Source organism: Anolis sagrei, chromosome 4, assembly GCF_037176765.1.
Source record: "Anolis sagrei isolate rAnoSag1 chromosome 4, rAnoSag1.mat, whole genome shotgun sequence".
NCBI classification, from domain to species: domain Eukaryota; kingdom Metazoa; phylum Chordata; class Lepidosauria; order Squamata; family Dactyloidae; genus Anolis; species Anolis sagrei.
In genome coordinates, this window is record NC_090024.1 from 807,401 (window position 1) to 823,470 (window position 16,070).

At 45.9% G+C, this 16,070-nt stretch overlaps 2 protein-coding genes and 1 pseudogene across 2 annotated transcripts in view; all 3 read right to left on the bottom strand.

The window, feature by feature from the left end:
- The window catches only part of LOC137096882 (zinc finger protein 160-like), a 118,141-nt gene that overhangs the window by 75,394 nt on the left and 26,677 nt on the right, over positions 1 to 16,070 (bottom strand). The gene's annotated exons all lie outside the window — the stretch shown is intronic.
- Positions 1,646 to 4,923, bottom strand: LOC137096776 (zinc finger protein 135-like; annotated as a pseudogene).
- Positions 4,422 to 6,828, bottom strand: LOC137096883 (zinc finger protein 658B-like). The gene has a single exon (XM_067467163.1). The coding sequence runs from the start codon at positions 6,517 to 6,519 to the stop codon at positions 4,984 to 4,986; it is 1,536 nt and encodes a 511-aa protein (XP_067323264.1). The 5' UTR covers positions 6,520 to 6,828; the 3' UTR covers positions 4,422 to 4,983.

Consider the following 16,070-nt stretch of genomic DNA (forward strand, 5'->3'; position numbering starts at 1 on the left):
CGGCCTGCGCTTGCATGACGCCGCTTGCCAGGCCCAATGGCCACTGAGAGGGAGGCCTCTTCCTTGGTGGGTCGGATAAATGCCCTCAGTGGGCCACATGTTTTCCGTGGGCCGTAGTTTGAGGACCTCTGCTGTAAACATTTCCCAGAATTGGACACAATATTCCAGATGTGGTCTAACCAAAGCAGAATAGAGCATGGGGAGCATTCCTTCCTTAGATCTAGACACTAGGCTCCTATTGATGCAGGCCAAAATCCCATTGGCTTTTTTTGCCGCCACATCACATTGTTGGCTCATGTTTAACTTGTTGTCCACGAGGACTCCAAGATCTTTTCCACACGTACTGCTCTCGAGCCAGGCGTCACCCATTCTGTCTCTTTGCATTTCATTTTTTCTGCCAAAGTGGAGTATCTTGCATTTGTCACTGTTGAACTTCATTTTGTTAGTTTTGGCCCATCTCTCTAATCTGTCAAGATTGTTTTGAATTCTGCTCCTGTCCTCTGGACTATTGGCTATCCCTCCGTAGTTTGAGGACCTCTGCTGTAAACATTTCCTGTGGAAGCAGGATGAAGAAGACCTGATAAGGCTGGAATGCAGTTCTGGCGGAGTGTTCTGATCCAAGCAGACATGATTTACAGTGCTCACGTATATCGTGTAAATATTGCAATAAAGAGAAGAGCCGCTCCGGCTTAGAAGCGGATTCAAGGAGTCCGGTGTGTTTGCTCCCTTTGTGCCTTCAGGAAGACGCTTGAGAGGTCGAAGGAGACTGAGATGAGGAAGGTGATTTGTCTCAAGACACCAACACTCCAGTCACACCCAGTCAGTTTCAGCCAGGAATTTGAAAAACCACGCCTTGTGTTTTAATCTTTGTTCTATGTATTTGAATATGCATTTCACAGAGATATGCATTAATATGTATATTTTAAAGGATGTTTTAGATGACTTTATGTGTTTAACTGTCGTAACCTGCCTTCAGCCACGAGGAGAGGCAGGAACCAAATAAAATCATCATCATCATCATCATCATCATCATCATTCATGAAAACGACACCTGCAAACACAGAGGGACAGCTGTCTCCAAATGTGGGATTCAGATGTGTGGTAATTAAAACTAGCGTCATATCCGAAAAAAAGCAATAGATGATGTAAAGACAATATATATTTAAGAACGGAAGCATAAAAATCAAACCCAGAGCGATGCGACTAACACAACAGGTTGGAAAATGGTGCTGAGAAGGACCTTAGAGCCGTGGTTCTCACCCTGTGGGTCTCTCCCCAGGGGTTTTGGCCTACAACACCCAGAAATCCCAGCCAGTTTACCAGCTGTTAGGAGTCCTGGGAGTTGAAGGCCCAAACTTCTGGGGATCCACAGGTGGAGAACCACTGCCTTAGAGGATGCCTTGGACCCCAGCTCCACCTGCCTTTCCAGTGGGAGGTTTCACCCTTCCGAATCCCCTTTTCGTAAAGGTGCCTTTCATGAGAAACATAGCACGTTTACAATACACAATGCTAAAACTGCGCTGTCGCACGCTGGGCCTGTGCACATGACTGTAGGCAGGACATAAATTCTGTGTGCCCAACGGGACGCCGGGGCTGCCTCAGATTAAAGGCCCTTAGATTCCCCCAAACAGAGTCTTTAGAATGCTTAAAGGAAAGTTCTTTATTGATGAAAACAAACAGGTACTGTCAAGCTTTCTTAACTGTCTATTGGCTCTCTCTCAATCTTGTTCACTGGGAACAGGCACTATCTTCTTAACTGTAATCAACTAATGGGGAAATCCTAACTTCTAATCTGGGCAGTCTGTACTTGCCTCTGTTGGCGTGGAGTCCTTGCACCTGGTACCAACTGCGCCTGGCTTCCGCGAGCGACCCTTGCCCCAACAGAGCTTTGTAGACCTCCAGGGAAAAAGAAGGAGTTCAGGTTGCTGTGATGGCCGGCCGAAGTCCCTCAGCCAAGCTGTGGGGCCTTTTCTCCCTGGCCAAGCTGTAGGCTGAATATCTCCCCGGCCAAGCCATAGAAGACGAAGCTTTCTACAGGAGCTACTTCGTTTTATGTCCTGTGCGAAAGGCTTCTCTGTGAGAACTAACGTAAAATGGCTCCCGTTCCCACTAAAACTCAAAAAGGGGCGGGACCAGGGAACCTAACTATAATTAACAGGTGGCTTGCCCTATGATTGCAGCCAAAACAAGCCGCCTATCTGCAGAGTCCCTGAAACTTAGGACTGCAACAAACATTAAATGCAAAGCAAACAAAATTGGAGCTCCTGGTACAGTTGTACCAGCACAAAAACCATACAGTTCATTGAGGGGCTGCCACAACTACAAAAATAAATCAGAAAAAGCACACGCCACTCAAACACTCCTGTACGGACACACAAAGTACACGAACCAATGAACAAACAGACCTGGGTCTAATTCTGAGAACTTCCCACCGGGCTGATTGTGTCCCTGGTCATTCTCCTCCCCCCAGGCAATCACGACAGAAGTGGAGTGCGGGGGCGTTCAAGTCTAAGTACTGTCATGACATGTTTATCTGCCCAATTTATTGATTGACCTGCAGTAATTACCACTGAAATGAATAAGTTGATAAAAGTAAGGAAATAAAATGTATTACTAACAATGTTTGCGGTGAAATACACGGAGCAGCTACAGAGGAAACGACACAAGGATTATTTATACAGAAAGATTATACGAAACCTACCTGTATATATTATTAGATGTATTCAAAATCTTATATGGAGTTGGTTTAACCTCTGTCTGGCTACTTAAACTGAATTACAGTGTCACGAAAGGAGGCGTGTCTAAAACGTGACACATGAAAAGTTTGGCAAGCTCTGCCTTAGAGTCTCTCTGGGATCAATGACCACAGTTCCCTCCAATGGGAAGTCTATGTCTATGTAGACGTCAACTCTCAGGGACGCTCTTTCCACGTGCCATCTCTCAGGGATACTTGGATTGTGCTTTTCCTGCATGGCGGGGGGTTCTCATTATTAGATTTATTTATATCCCGCTTTTTCTCTCCATTCGGACACTCAAAGCTGCTCACAAATCAAAAGCATCGCAATACAACTTAAAATATACAAATATTAAAACAGTATTGAACGTCATTAATATTTTTAAATATTGGTCAAATCCATAAAAGCACATGAAGCTTATAAAATCATCGCATGATCGGATGTCCCATGTCGTCTCTTCCAACTCTATTATTCTATCATTCTATGACTTTATGCTATGTCTATACATGGTTTCTCCCCAGGGTGAGTTCTTTGATGGGAACGTAGACCTGAACAATAAGCAAAGGTCTTTCCACACTCCATGCATGTATAGGGTTTTTCTCCAGTGTGACTCCTTTGATGTGAACGAAGACCTGAACTATGAGTGAAGCTCTGTCCACATTCCAGGCATTTATAGGGTTTCTCCCCAGTGTGTTTCCTTTCATGTTTACGTAGAGCTGAACTATGAGCAAAGCTCTGTCCACATTCCAGGCATTTATAGGGCTTCTCCCCAGTGTGAATCCTTTGATGTGTACGTAGATTTGAACTCTGAGCAAAGATTTGTCCACATTCATGGCATTTATAGGGTTTCTCCCCAGTGTGAATCCTTTGATGTGTATGTAGATTTGAACTCTGAGTGAAGCTCTGTCCACATTCATGGCATTTATAGGGTATCTCCCCAGTGTGTTTCCTTTCATGTTTACGTAGATCTGAATTATGACCAAAGCTCTGTCCACATTCCAGGCATTTATAGGGTTTCTCCCCAGTGTATTTCCTTTAATGTTTACGTAGATCTGAATTATGAGCAAAGCTCCGACCACATTCCAGGCATTTATAGGGTTTCTCCCCTGTGTGTGTCCTTACATGTGAACGTAGACTTGAACTCTTAGTGAAGCTCCGACCACATTCCAGGCATGTATAGGGTTTCTCCCCTGTGTGTGTGTCCTTTCGTGTGAACGTAGACTTGAACTATTAGTGAAGCTCCGACCACATTCCAGGCATTTATAGGGTTTCTTCCCTGTGTGTGTCCTTACATGTGAACGTAGACTTGAACTATTAGTGACGCTCCGACCACATTCCAGGCATGTATAGGGTTTCTCCCCTGTGTGTGTCCTTACATGTGCACGTAGACTTGAACTCTTAGTGAAGCTCTGACCACATTCCAGGCATATATAGGGTTTCTCCCCAGTGTGTGTCCTTTCATGTGCACGTAGACCTGAAATCTGAGCAAAGTTCTGTCCACATTCCAGGCATGTATAGGGTTTCTCCCCAGTGTGAGTCCTTTGATGTGAGCGTAGATTTGAAGTCTGAGTGAAGCTCTGACCACATTCCAGGCATTTATAAGGTTTCTCCTCTGTGTGAGTCTTTTGATGTCTATATAGATTGGCATTCTGAGTGAAGCTCTGTCCACACTCCAGGCATTTATAGGGTTTCTATGACTTTATGCTATGTCTATACATGGTTTTTCATCCATGTGAGTCAGCAAGCGAGAGTCGAAAAGTGGCAGGCCCAAACCCAGCACCTCAATTCATGGGTGATACCAGATGAGAGACTCCCCCCTGGGCACTCAGAAGACTGGGCGACTTGGAAGGCGCTGAACAGACTGCGCTCTGGCACCACGAGATGCAGAGCCAACCTTCAGAAATGGGGCTACAGGGTGGAATCCTCGGCATGCGAGTGCGGAGAAGAACAAACCACTGACCACCTGCTGCAATGTACCCTGAGCCCTGCCACATGCACAAGGGAGGACCTTCTTGCGGCAACCCCAGAGGCACTCCAAGTGGCCAGATACTGGTCAAAGGACATTTAACCAAATACCAAATTTGCAAAATCTATGTGTTTTTTTCCCTTTCTTTTTAATCTGTGTGTTTGTTTTGCTCTGTTAGAATTGTAATACAATGGTTGCTGATGACACGATAAATAAATCCATGTGAGTCCTTAGATGGGAACGTAGACCTGAACTATAAGCAAAGGTCTTTCCACACTCCATTCATGTACAGGGTTTTTCTCCAGTGTGAGTCCTTTCATGTGAACGAAGACATGAACTATGAATGAAGCTCTGTCCACATTCCAGGCATTTATAGGGTTTCTCCCCAGTGTGTTTCCTTTCATGTTTACGTAGACCTGAACTATGAGCAAAGCTTTGTCCACATTCCTGGCATTTATAAGGTTTCTCCCCAGTGTGTGTCCTTTCATGTGAACGTAGACTTAAATTACAAGCAAAGTTCTGACCACATTCCTGGCATTTATAGGGTTTCTCCCCAGTGTGAATCCTTTGATGTGTACGTAGGCTTGAACTCTGAGTGAAGCTCTGACCACATTCCTGGCATTTATAGGGTTTCTCCCCAGTGTGAATCCTTTGATGTGTACGTAGGCTTGAACTCTGAGTGAAGCTCTGACCACATTCCTGGCATTTATAGGGTTTCTCCCCAGTGTGAATCCTTTGATGTGTACATAGATTTGAACTCTGAGTGAAGCTCTGACCACATTCCATGCATTTATAGGGTTTCTCCCCAGTGTGTGTCCTTTCATGTCTACGTAGATCTGAAATCTGAGCAAAGCTCTGTCCACATTCCTGGCAATTATAGGGTTTCTGCCCAGTGTGAGTCATTTGATGCCTACGTAGATGTGAACTATCAGCAAAGTTCTGTCCACAGTCCAGGCATTTATAAGGTTTCTCCCCAGTATGTGTCCTTTCATGTGCATGTAGACCTGAAATCTGAGCAAAGCTCTGTCCACATTCCATGCATTTATACAGTTTCTCCCCAGTGTGAATCCTTTGATGTGCATGTAGATTTGAACTCCAAGTGAAGCTCTGTCCACATTCCAGGCATTTATAGGGTTTCTCCCCTGTGTGTTTCCTTTCGTGTGCACGTAGACCTGAATTCTGAGCAAAGCTCTGTCCACATTCCAGGCATGTATAGGGTTTTTCCCCAGTGTGAATCCTTTGATGTGTACGTAGATTTGAATTATGAGCAAAGCTCTGTCCACACTCCAGGCACCTATAGGGTTTCTCCCTAGTGTGAATCCTTTGATGTGTACGTAGACTTGAATTATGAGCAAAGCTCTGTCCACACTCCAGGCACGTATAGGGTTTCTCCCTAGTGTGAATCCTTTGATGTATACGTAGACCTGAATTCTGAGCAAAGCTCTGTCCACATTCCAGGCATGTATAGGATTTCTCCCTAGTGTGAATCCTTTGATGTGTACGTAGACTTGAATTATGAGCAAAGCTCTGTCCACATTCCAGGCATGTATAGGGTTTCTCCCCAGTGTGAATCCTTTGATGTGTACGTAGATTTGAACTCTGAGTAAAACTCTGACCACATTCGAGGCATTTATGGTGTTTCTGTACAGTGTGAGTCCTTTGATGCCTACGTAGACTTGAACTATGAGCAAAGCTCTGTCCACACTCCAGGCAGGAATAGGGTTTCTCCCCAGTGTGAGTCTTTACATGTCGCTGCAGATGATGCCTCCGAGTGAAGCTCTTTCCACACTCCAGGCATTTAGACGCTTTCTCCTCCATGTCAAGAATGAAACGGGTGTTGAATTTCAATACAGAGACTTGACTCTTCTTTATTCCTTTGTTATCTGTAAGTGAAGTCAAGAATTCAGCAAGATCATCGCCTCGAGAGGATGTCTTCTCCCTGTATTCTTGGTTTCCTTACTGCATCCAAGAGGTCGCTCCAAAGAGTCCTCACTTCCCTGGAGAAGAAAGAAGAGAAAGATCAATGTAATTTTGATGTTGCTGTTTGTTGTTTATGCTTTGATTTCATTGCTGTAATATGTTGTCAGGGCTTGGCCCCATGTAAGGAGGAGATGGGGAGATGGTGGCGGGGTATAAAGATTATTATTATTATTATTATTATTATTATTATTATTATTAAAAGGAATGGAAGGCAGGTTGGCCGGGAGAAAGGAGCGGTCCTTTGCAAGACTCAAGGGCACCGTTCGCTGGATCATGTGTGTCCCTGAATGACCAGGAATGGGCTCAATGCTCAGAAGGGACACCAAGATGGCTGTGCTGCCTCCCTTCCCATCACGAGTCCCAGGTCTGCTTTCTGAGCATCCCTAATGAGCAAAACATCAGGAGAGAATGCTTCCAGAACATGGCCATACAACCCAATATCAGATCTGGAAACTATCTTAGACAAGGGGGAAAAGGCTTAATAGCCAGACGATACAAGTATTTCCTACACTACAACTTGGAAGATAATCGTGTTAAAGCCTCCAAGATCTCATGGGCAAAAGATTTAGGGAGAAGCATAGATGTTGACATCTGAGAAAACAGTGGAACAATGGATTTAAATGGACAGTGGCAGCTCCAATCCGAGACCATGTCTATGAAATGCTACACAACCCCAGCCCTCCTGGCCAAAATGGACCAAACACAAACAGGTTCCTGTTGGAGGCGCCAAACAAAGGAAGGGACTTTCTTTCCTGTCTGGTGGTCTTGTGAACTGGGGCAGGTCTCTTGGGAAAGAATAATTAAGGAAACAAGTAAAAAAGACCAACAACACCCCAGGGGTGTGCCTAGGAGGGATATTCAGAGACAGATTAGAACAAGCAGACCGAGAGAGATTTGTTTGTACAGCTTTGCGGCTGCAGACATTACAATGGCCAAAGATTGGAAAGGGGAGAAAACATTAAGCATCAAAGGTTGGAAGGAGAACCTGTGGGATTACGCACAGATGGCTAAGATTTCTAGCCATTTGAAATATGAAAATCATGAAATATTTGAAAGGAACTGGAAGCTGGCCTTAGCGTACTTGACGGGAGAGCGCAAGAAATAAAAACAAGAGGGATTTACGGAATTAGACGTATCGAGAGTGAAACAAGATGTGCGTAAATCCTGCGTGGATCCGAGACGGAAGCCAAGGTGGTGGGGAGCACTGGGGGTGGGCGGGGGGGTCACTGTACTGTGGGTTGTCCATGTACGTGTATGTGTATATTTCTGCAATATATATGGTTGGTGTATTATCTTTTTGAAATAAAATTAAAATAAATAAATAAACACAATCTGGCTCCGAGTAGTAAAAAAAACTCTTAAAATCAGGACAAAAAGTGTTTTTGTAGAGTTTTAAAAACTTTGTGTATTTAAGTACATTACAACCGTACTCTTGGTTTGCTTCTGACACGGTAAATAAAAATAAAAGATAGTAAATAAAGAACAACTCTCTGAAAACAGGGGAATTGCAGACATGAAACAATCAGGGCCAGCTAACACCTTCCAACAAAGGATTCCTCCAGGCAGGAAGCAGGCAGGCTTTGAAACTGCAAGGCCATTCAATGCTTATGGAGGTGTTTAATTGCACCATTCACCCTTGCCTCCAACAGACAAGAGTTCTTTCGGCAAAAGGATGATGGCTGGGGACTCTACGCTACGCTACTTGCGCAACGCGGCTCAAAATCTCGGGGAAAGATGTTTTGGCGTTGTGGAAGTTTTGGAACTGCGTGTTGTCAGGCTGCAGGGAAGCAGGGTCTGTCTGGCTTAACAGGTGTGCTTCTCCAAGGAGGGAGAAAAGGACATGGTAATATTTGGGTGCATGTACATGTACGTGAATGGTGAGTGAACATGTAGTTCCCCTTGGTTTGTTTGTTAGCCATGTGGTTGTAAATCCAATGTAGTTGCATAGTGTCTGTATGTCTCAGTGTTTATGTCTCAAGAAACAGTTTTCTAAGATCTACAGAGACATTGGAAGGAACACCTCAGCAAGCAAGAGTTCAAAAGTGGCAGGCAGAAACCCAGAATCTCAATTTGGGGAATGATATCAAATGAGAGACTCCCCCCCCTTGGCACACAGAGAACGGGGCGACTTGGAAGGCGCTGAACTGACTATGCTCGGGAAGCACGAGATGCAGAGCCAACCTTTGGAAATGGGGATTCCACAAAGTGGAATAATCCACAACATGCGAGTGCGGAGAAGAGCAGACCACTGACCCCCTGCTGCAATGCACCCTGAGCCCTTCTTCCACATGATGCACCAGGGAGGACCTTCTTGCGGCAACACCAGAGGCAGCACTCCAAGGGGCCAGAGACTGGTCAAAGGACATTTAACCAGCTACCAAACTCACAAGTTGTGTATTTTTCTGTTTGTTTGCTTTGTTCTGTTAGAATCATAGAATCCTAGAATCAAAGAGTTGGGAGAGACCTCCTGGGCCATCCAGCCCAACCCCATTCTGCCAAGAAGCAGGAATATTGCATTCAAAGCACCCCTGACAGATGGCCATCCAGCCTCTGCTTAAAAGCTTCCAAGGAAGGAGCCTCCACCACACTCCCTCCGGGGCAGAGAGTTCCACTTCTGAACGGCTCTCACAGTCAGGAAGTTCTTCCTCATGTTCAGGTGGAATCTCCTCTCTTGTAGTTTGAAGCCATTCCTCCATTGCATCCTAGTCTCCAGGGAAGCAGAAAACAAGCTTGCTCCCTCCTCCTCCCTATGTCTTCCCCTCACATCTTGATACATGGCGCTCATCATGTCTCCTCTCGCCCTTCTCTTCTTCAGGCTAAACATGCCCAGCAGCTCCTTAAGCCGCTCCTCATAGGGCTTGTTCTCCAGACCCCTGATCTGCTCCCTCCTCCTCCTCCCTGTGGCTTCCTCTCACATATTTATTATCCATGGCGCTCATCAGGTCTCCTCTCCGCCTTGTCTCCTTCAGGCTAAACATGCTCAGCTCCTTAAGCCGCTCCTCATAGGGCTTGTTCTCCACACCCTTGATCTGCTTCCTCCTTCCTCCCTGTGGCTTCCTCTCCCATCTTGATCCATGGCCCTCCTCATGTCTCCTCTCAGCCTTCTCCTCTCTTAGACTGGTTGTTGTGACACGACCAATCAATGAATGACTAAAGGGTGAGGATGGGCGGGCGATTCCGGCCAGGGAAGGAAGGAAGGAAGGAAGGAAGGAAGGAAGGAAGGAAGGAAGGAAGGAAGGAAGGAAGGAAGGCAAGAAGGAAGGAAGGAAAGAAGGAAGGAAGGCAGGAAAGAAGGAAGGAAGGAAGGCAAGAAGGAAGGAAGGCAAGAAGGAAGGAAGGCAAGAAGGAAGGAAGAAAGGAAGGAAGGCAGGAAAGAAGGAAGGAAGGAAAAGGAAGGAAGGAAGGAAAAGGAATGAAGGAAGGCAGGCAAGAAGGAAGGAAGGAAGGAAGGCAAGAAGGAAGGAAGGAAAGAAGGAAGGAAGGAAGGAAGGCAAAAAGGAAGGAAGGAAGGAAGGCAAGAAGGAAGGAAGGAAGGAAAGAAGGAAGGAAGGAAGGAAGGAAGGAAGGAAGGCAAGAAGGAAGGAAGGAAAGAAGGAAGGAAGGGAGGGAGGGAGGGAGGGAGGGAGGGGGCGCCCAAGCCTCGCCCTGCTCTGCCCTCCCTTACTCCCTCACTCCTTCCATCCAGGCTGGTAGGGGGCTCGCTAGGCCCCGCCAGGAAGGAAGGAAGGAAAAGGAAGGAAGGAAGGAAAGAAGGCAGGAAGGAAGGAGGGAAGGAAGGAAGGAAAGAAGGAGAGAAGGAAGGAGGGAGGGAAGGAAAGAAGGAGGGAGGGAAGGAAGGCAGGAAGGAAGGCAGGAAAGAAGGAAGAAAGGAAAGAAGAAAAGAAGGAAGGAAAGAAGGAAGGCAGGCTGTCCAGGTCCTGAACCGGTGCTTGGCCGCTGTGACGGTCTGGATGAGGGCGAACAAATTAAAATTGAATCCAGACAAGACAGAGGTCCTCCTGGTCAGTCGCAAGGCCAAACAGGGCGTAGGGTTACAGCCTGTGTTGGATGGGGTCGCACTCCCCCTGAAGACACAGGTTCGCAGCTTGGGTGTGATCCTGGACTCATCGCTGAGCCTGGAACCCCAGGTTTCGGCGGTGACCAGGGGAGCATTCGCACAGCTAAAGCTTGTGCGCCAGCTGCGCTCGTACCTTGGGAAGTCTGACTTGGCCACGGTAGTCCATGCTCTGGTTACATCCCGTTTAGACTACTGCAACACTCTCTACGTGGGGTTGCCTTTGAAGACAGCTCGGAAGCTCCAACTAGTCCAACACTCGGCAGCCATGATTGTAACAGGAGCGGAGCGCAGGGAGCATACAACCCCCCGGTTGCGCCAACTCCACTGGCTACCGATTTGCTACCGGGCTCAATTCAAAGTGCTGGCGTTGGCCTATAAAGCCCTAAACGGTTCCGGCCCAAGCTCCCTATCCGACCGCATCTCTGCCTATGAACCCACCAGGAGTTTGAGATCTTCCAGGGAGACCCTGCTCTCGATCCCGCTTGCTTCTCAAGCTCGGCTGGCGGGGACGAGAGATAGGGCCTTCTCGGTGGTGGCTCCTCGGCTGTGGAACGCCCTTCCTACGGACATTACACTAGCACCATCTCTAATGGTATTCCGCAAAAAGGTGAAGACCTGGATGTTTGTGCAGGCGTTTGAGTAATTTAGTGCAATCTGGTAATGGAACATAGGAATGGAACAATGGACGACAAACCTGGACTACGCTTGGATGATGAGAAGATTGGGTACGGTGGTTTTTTGTAATAATTGTGCATTGTAATGGCTTATTGGTAATTTATGGATAATGTGTTAAGTCAATTGTTATATGTTGTATGGAACCACTGCTGTTTCTACTATTTTTACTGTTTGTGAACCGCCGTGAGTCGCCTTCGGGCTTGAGATACAGCGGGATAGAAGCAAAGTCAATACATAAATAATAAATAAGGCAGGAAAAAGGAAGGAAGAAAAGAAGGAAGGAAAGAAGGAAGGAACGAAGGAAGGAAGGCAGGAAAGAAGGAAGGAAGGAATATTATTATTATTATTGGGTTGTTGTAGGTTTTTCCGGGCTATCTGGCCATGTTCTGGAGGCAATTTTTCTCCTGACGTTTTGCCTGCATCTATGGCAAGCATCCTCAGAGGGAGTGAGGTCTGTTGGAACTAGGAAAATGGGTTTATACAGGGTTAGTCAAAATGCATAGGCCAATCTGCCATTCAATTGAATGGCAGATTGGCCTATGCATTTTGACTAACCCTGTATATCTGTGGAATGACCAGGGTGGGAAAAAGAGCTCTTGTCTGCTGGAGCTAGGTGGGAATGTTTCAACTGACCACCTTGATTTGCATTCAATGGCTTGGAAGCCATACATCAAGGGAACCACTGACCACTGATGAGGGAAGCTGATGAGGAAACACAACATACAAACTATCTCCAGACCCACCAAGGAAATCCAACCAATGCTACGTTCAGCAAAGGACAAAAGGGATCCTCTCACCTCTGCAGGAGTCTACCATTGTGTCCCATGCAGCTGTGGACAAGAAGTCTCCAGAGGGACCACCACATGCAGCAGCAGCATTGCCCAGACACTCATCAAGGAACATGAAAGGCACTGCATACTCCTTCAACCAGAGAAATCAGCCATAGCAGAGCTCCTGAGGAACCAGCCTGGGCACAGAATATTATTAGAGAATAATAAGTGCTGGACCACTCTCACAACCACCATGTCAGGCTACACAGAGAAGCCACTGAAATCCACAAGAAGCATGTGGACAATTTCAACAGAAAGGAGGAAACCATGAAAATGAACAAAATCCTCTCACATATTTATACATGGCTATCATATCTCCTCTCAGCCTTCTCTTCTTCAGGCTAAACATGCCCAGTTCCCTAAGCCGCTCCTCATAGGGCTTGTTCTCCAGACCTTTTATCATTTTAGTTGCCCTTCTCTGGACACATTCCAGCTTGTCAATATCTCTCTTGAATTGTGGTGCCCAGAATTGGACACAATATTCCAGGTAATGTGGTCTAACCAAAGCAGAATAGAGGGGTAGCATTACTTCCTTAGATCTAGACACTAGGCTCCTATTGATGCAGGCCAAAATCCCATTGGCTTTTTTTGCCGCCACATCACATTGTTGGCTCATGTTTAACTTGTTGTCCACGAGGACTCCCAGATCTTTTTCACACGTACTGCTCTCGAGCCAGGCGTCCCCCATTCTGTATCTTTGCATTTTGTTTTTCCTGCCAAAGTGGAGTATCTTGCATTTGTCACTGTTGAACTTCATTTTGTTAGTTTTGGCCCATCTCTCTAATCTGTCAAGATCGTTTTGAATTCTGCTCCTGTCCTCTGGACTATTGGCTATCCCTCATGCTGTATTGGTTATAATGATGATGATGATGATGATGAGATCATGATAATGATAAAACTTTATTTCTGCCTCGCCAGCATCTCCCAGAAGGGACTCGGGGTAGCTCACAAAGCATTTGTAATGTAACAACAATACATGTGATGCAATAGATACTGTGCTGGCACGGCTGTACCAGGAGTTTGCATGTCTTTTTCATGCATGGCTAGCTTGCTAAGGTCTATTTGGGTCATGCATTTTGCAATAAGGTGGCTTCCCTTAGTTTGCAACCATAGGGCCAACGACCCATCCATCATCGTTAAGATCTTTAGATCCGCCCCTTTTTCTAGGTTTGGAGGGGGAAAGGGACTTTCAGTTAGTTGTACCGTTGGAAGCCTTACAGACAGGATGTGGGAATCTCTCTCTCTCCCACCTGGAAAAGGCTTCAATTTTCACAGCTCTGGGGAGAAAGGCAACAGCTTTCACAGCTCTGGGGACAAAAGCCAGCTTTCGCTGAGAAAAGGATTTGTTCCACAACCTTTGTCAAAATCTAAAGGACGCCAACTTGGCAGACCCACAGAAGGCCTTATCTGGTAAGGGACACTTGGGCAAATCCATAATGCAGCTTGGAGCCAGGAGTAGGGGCCCCATGCCAGTAAGGGAAAAGATGTTTGCCTGTTGTGTCTCAGAATAAGGTTCACCTTGCTCTCAACCAACACCAAACCACAGTTGTGGAATATATCGTTTATTGTAAGGTTTCCAAAAGAAGACAGATCATAAAGCAATATAAAGTTCAATATTTCAGGTTAAATGCAGTCCTTAAAAAGAGTCCAATATAAGCCTTACAGTAGTAGTAGTAGAGTAGTAGAGTGTAGAGTAGTAGAGTGTCATCTGCATAGAGATAGCACAGGTTCAGTGCCAAGTCCAGGAATCAACATGAAGAAATCTTCCAAAGGTGCAGGAACATGAGCACAAAGAGCAACGTTGAAACTGACACCGAGAAATCCCCAGAGCAGAACCTATATTCACTAAACATCAAAACAAATCAGCTTTCCCACCGAACTGATGATCTCAACACTTGGCCGCAATCCTTGGGCTCCGTCTCAACACCTGGCCACCTTGACCCTGGTTCTCAGCGTCTGTGTTATCATCTGCATTCCTTTCCTGTGAGAACTGCGGCCTCCCTACAGACTCAGGCTGTGACTGAGAAAACTGAAATCCAACATCTGCACTCTCATCCCCATCATGTTGTTGAACCACAACATTGCCCAAGAAAGGGTCAAAAGCTTTTCCCAAGGAAAAGGAACAGTTTATGAAGCAGTTGCCTGTCCCTTGTGGGCAGATTAAGAAAGCCACCAGTGTTTTCAGAGTTATGAAGTATTTGATTAATTTGTTGAAGATTTAAGCACCAATAAAGAACTTTGTTGAACTTTCTAAGCCTCTACAGAACTTTCTGTTGCAATCCGGAGCAGGGAGCGAGGCCCTAAGATAACTATCCACCACACTTGGTTGTGAAAAGCAATCCTTTTTTATTGAAGAAAAATGGTTACAAAATAAAGGAAAAATGCAAGTCAAAAGCCACAGCAAAATCAGCAAACATGAATTTAAATGAACAGGAACAAAATCCACAGCCACACTGTAAAATACTGGAACCTGTTAGCAATCCACTAACCGTACTTGATATCCTAGAAATCTTTCAAAACGCTGGCCAGAGAACCGGGAGAACTGCCAAGGTCTTCATCAATTCTGAAACGATGCTTAGAAGCGGATTCAAGAAGTCCGGTGTGTTTGCTCCCTTTGTGCCTTCAGGAAGACGCTTGAGAGGTCGAAGGAGATTGAGATGAGGAAGGTGATTTATCTCAAGACACCCAGTCACACCCAGTCACACCCAGTCAGTTTGAGCCAGGAATTTGAAAAACCACGCCTTGTGTTTTAATCTTTGTTCTATGTATTTGAATATGCATTTCACAGAGATATGTATTAATATGTATATTTTAAAGGATGTTTTAGATGACTTTATGTGTTTAGCTGTCGTAACCTGCCTTCAGCCACGAGGAGAGGCAGGAACCAAATAAAATCATCATCATCATCATTCATGAAAACGACACCTGCAAACACGGAGGGACAGCTGTCTCTAAATGTGGGATTCAGATGTGCGGTAATTAAAACTAACGTCAGATCCAAAAAAAAGCAGTAGATGATGTAAAGACAATATATATTTAAGAACGGAAGCATACAAATCAAACCCAGAGCGATGCGACTAACACAACAGGTTGGGAAATGGCACTGAGAAGGACCTTAGAGCCGTGGTTCTCACCCTGTGGGTCTCTCCCCAGGGGTTTTGGCCTACAACACCCAGAAATCCCAGCCAGTTTACCAGCTGTTAGGAGTCCTGGGAGTTGAAGGCCCAAACTTCTGGGGATCCACAGGTTGAGAACCACTGCCTGAGAGGATGCCTTGGACCCCAGCTCCACCTGCCTTTCCAGTGGGAGGTTTCACCCTTCCGAATCCCCTTTTCGTGAATGTGCCTTTCATTAAGAAAAAGAGAAACATGGTGTACAGGAGTTGATTATAAATTTTATGATTTTAACTGTCTTTGTGTTTAGATTGGCTGCACTAATGCTGGAGCGGCCTAACTGCGAGGAGTGCGTTGCCATGGAGACGATGTAGGCTAGAGAAAGAGAAGTGGGAGGAGCTTAGAGGGGAGAGTTTGAAAAACGACAGTTTATGTTCAGTTAGGTTTTAGGTTCCGAGGAGTGAGGAGTTAGGGTTTGGAGCTCGGAGTGAGCAGTTCCAGTTAGGAGGTCGATTCAGTCAGCCGTCGGAGATAGTAGTTTAGTGGAAGAGCAGTGAGAGGGAATAGCAGTAGGTTTTCCAGCCTAGGAAGGCGGGAGGGAGAAACCTAGATAGTTTCTTTAGTCAGGGAAGGCTAAAGAAAGCTAGTTAAGATCGCTAGTCGAGAGAAGACTAGAGATCAGTAGTTTGATCAAGGACAGATCAAATTAGAAAG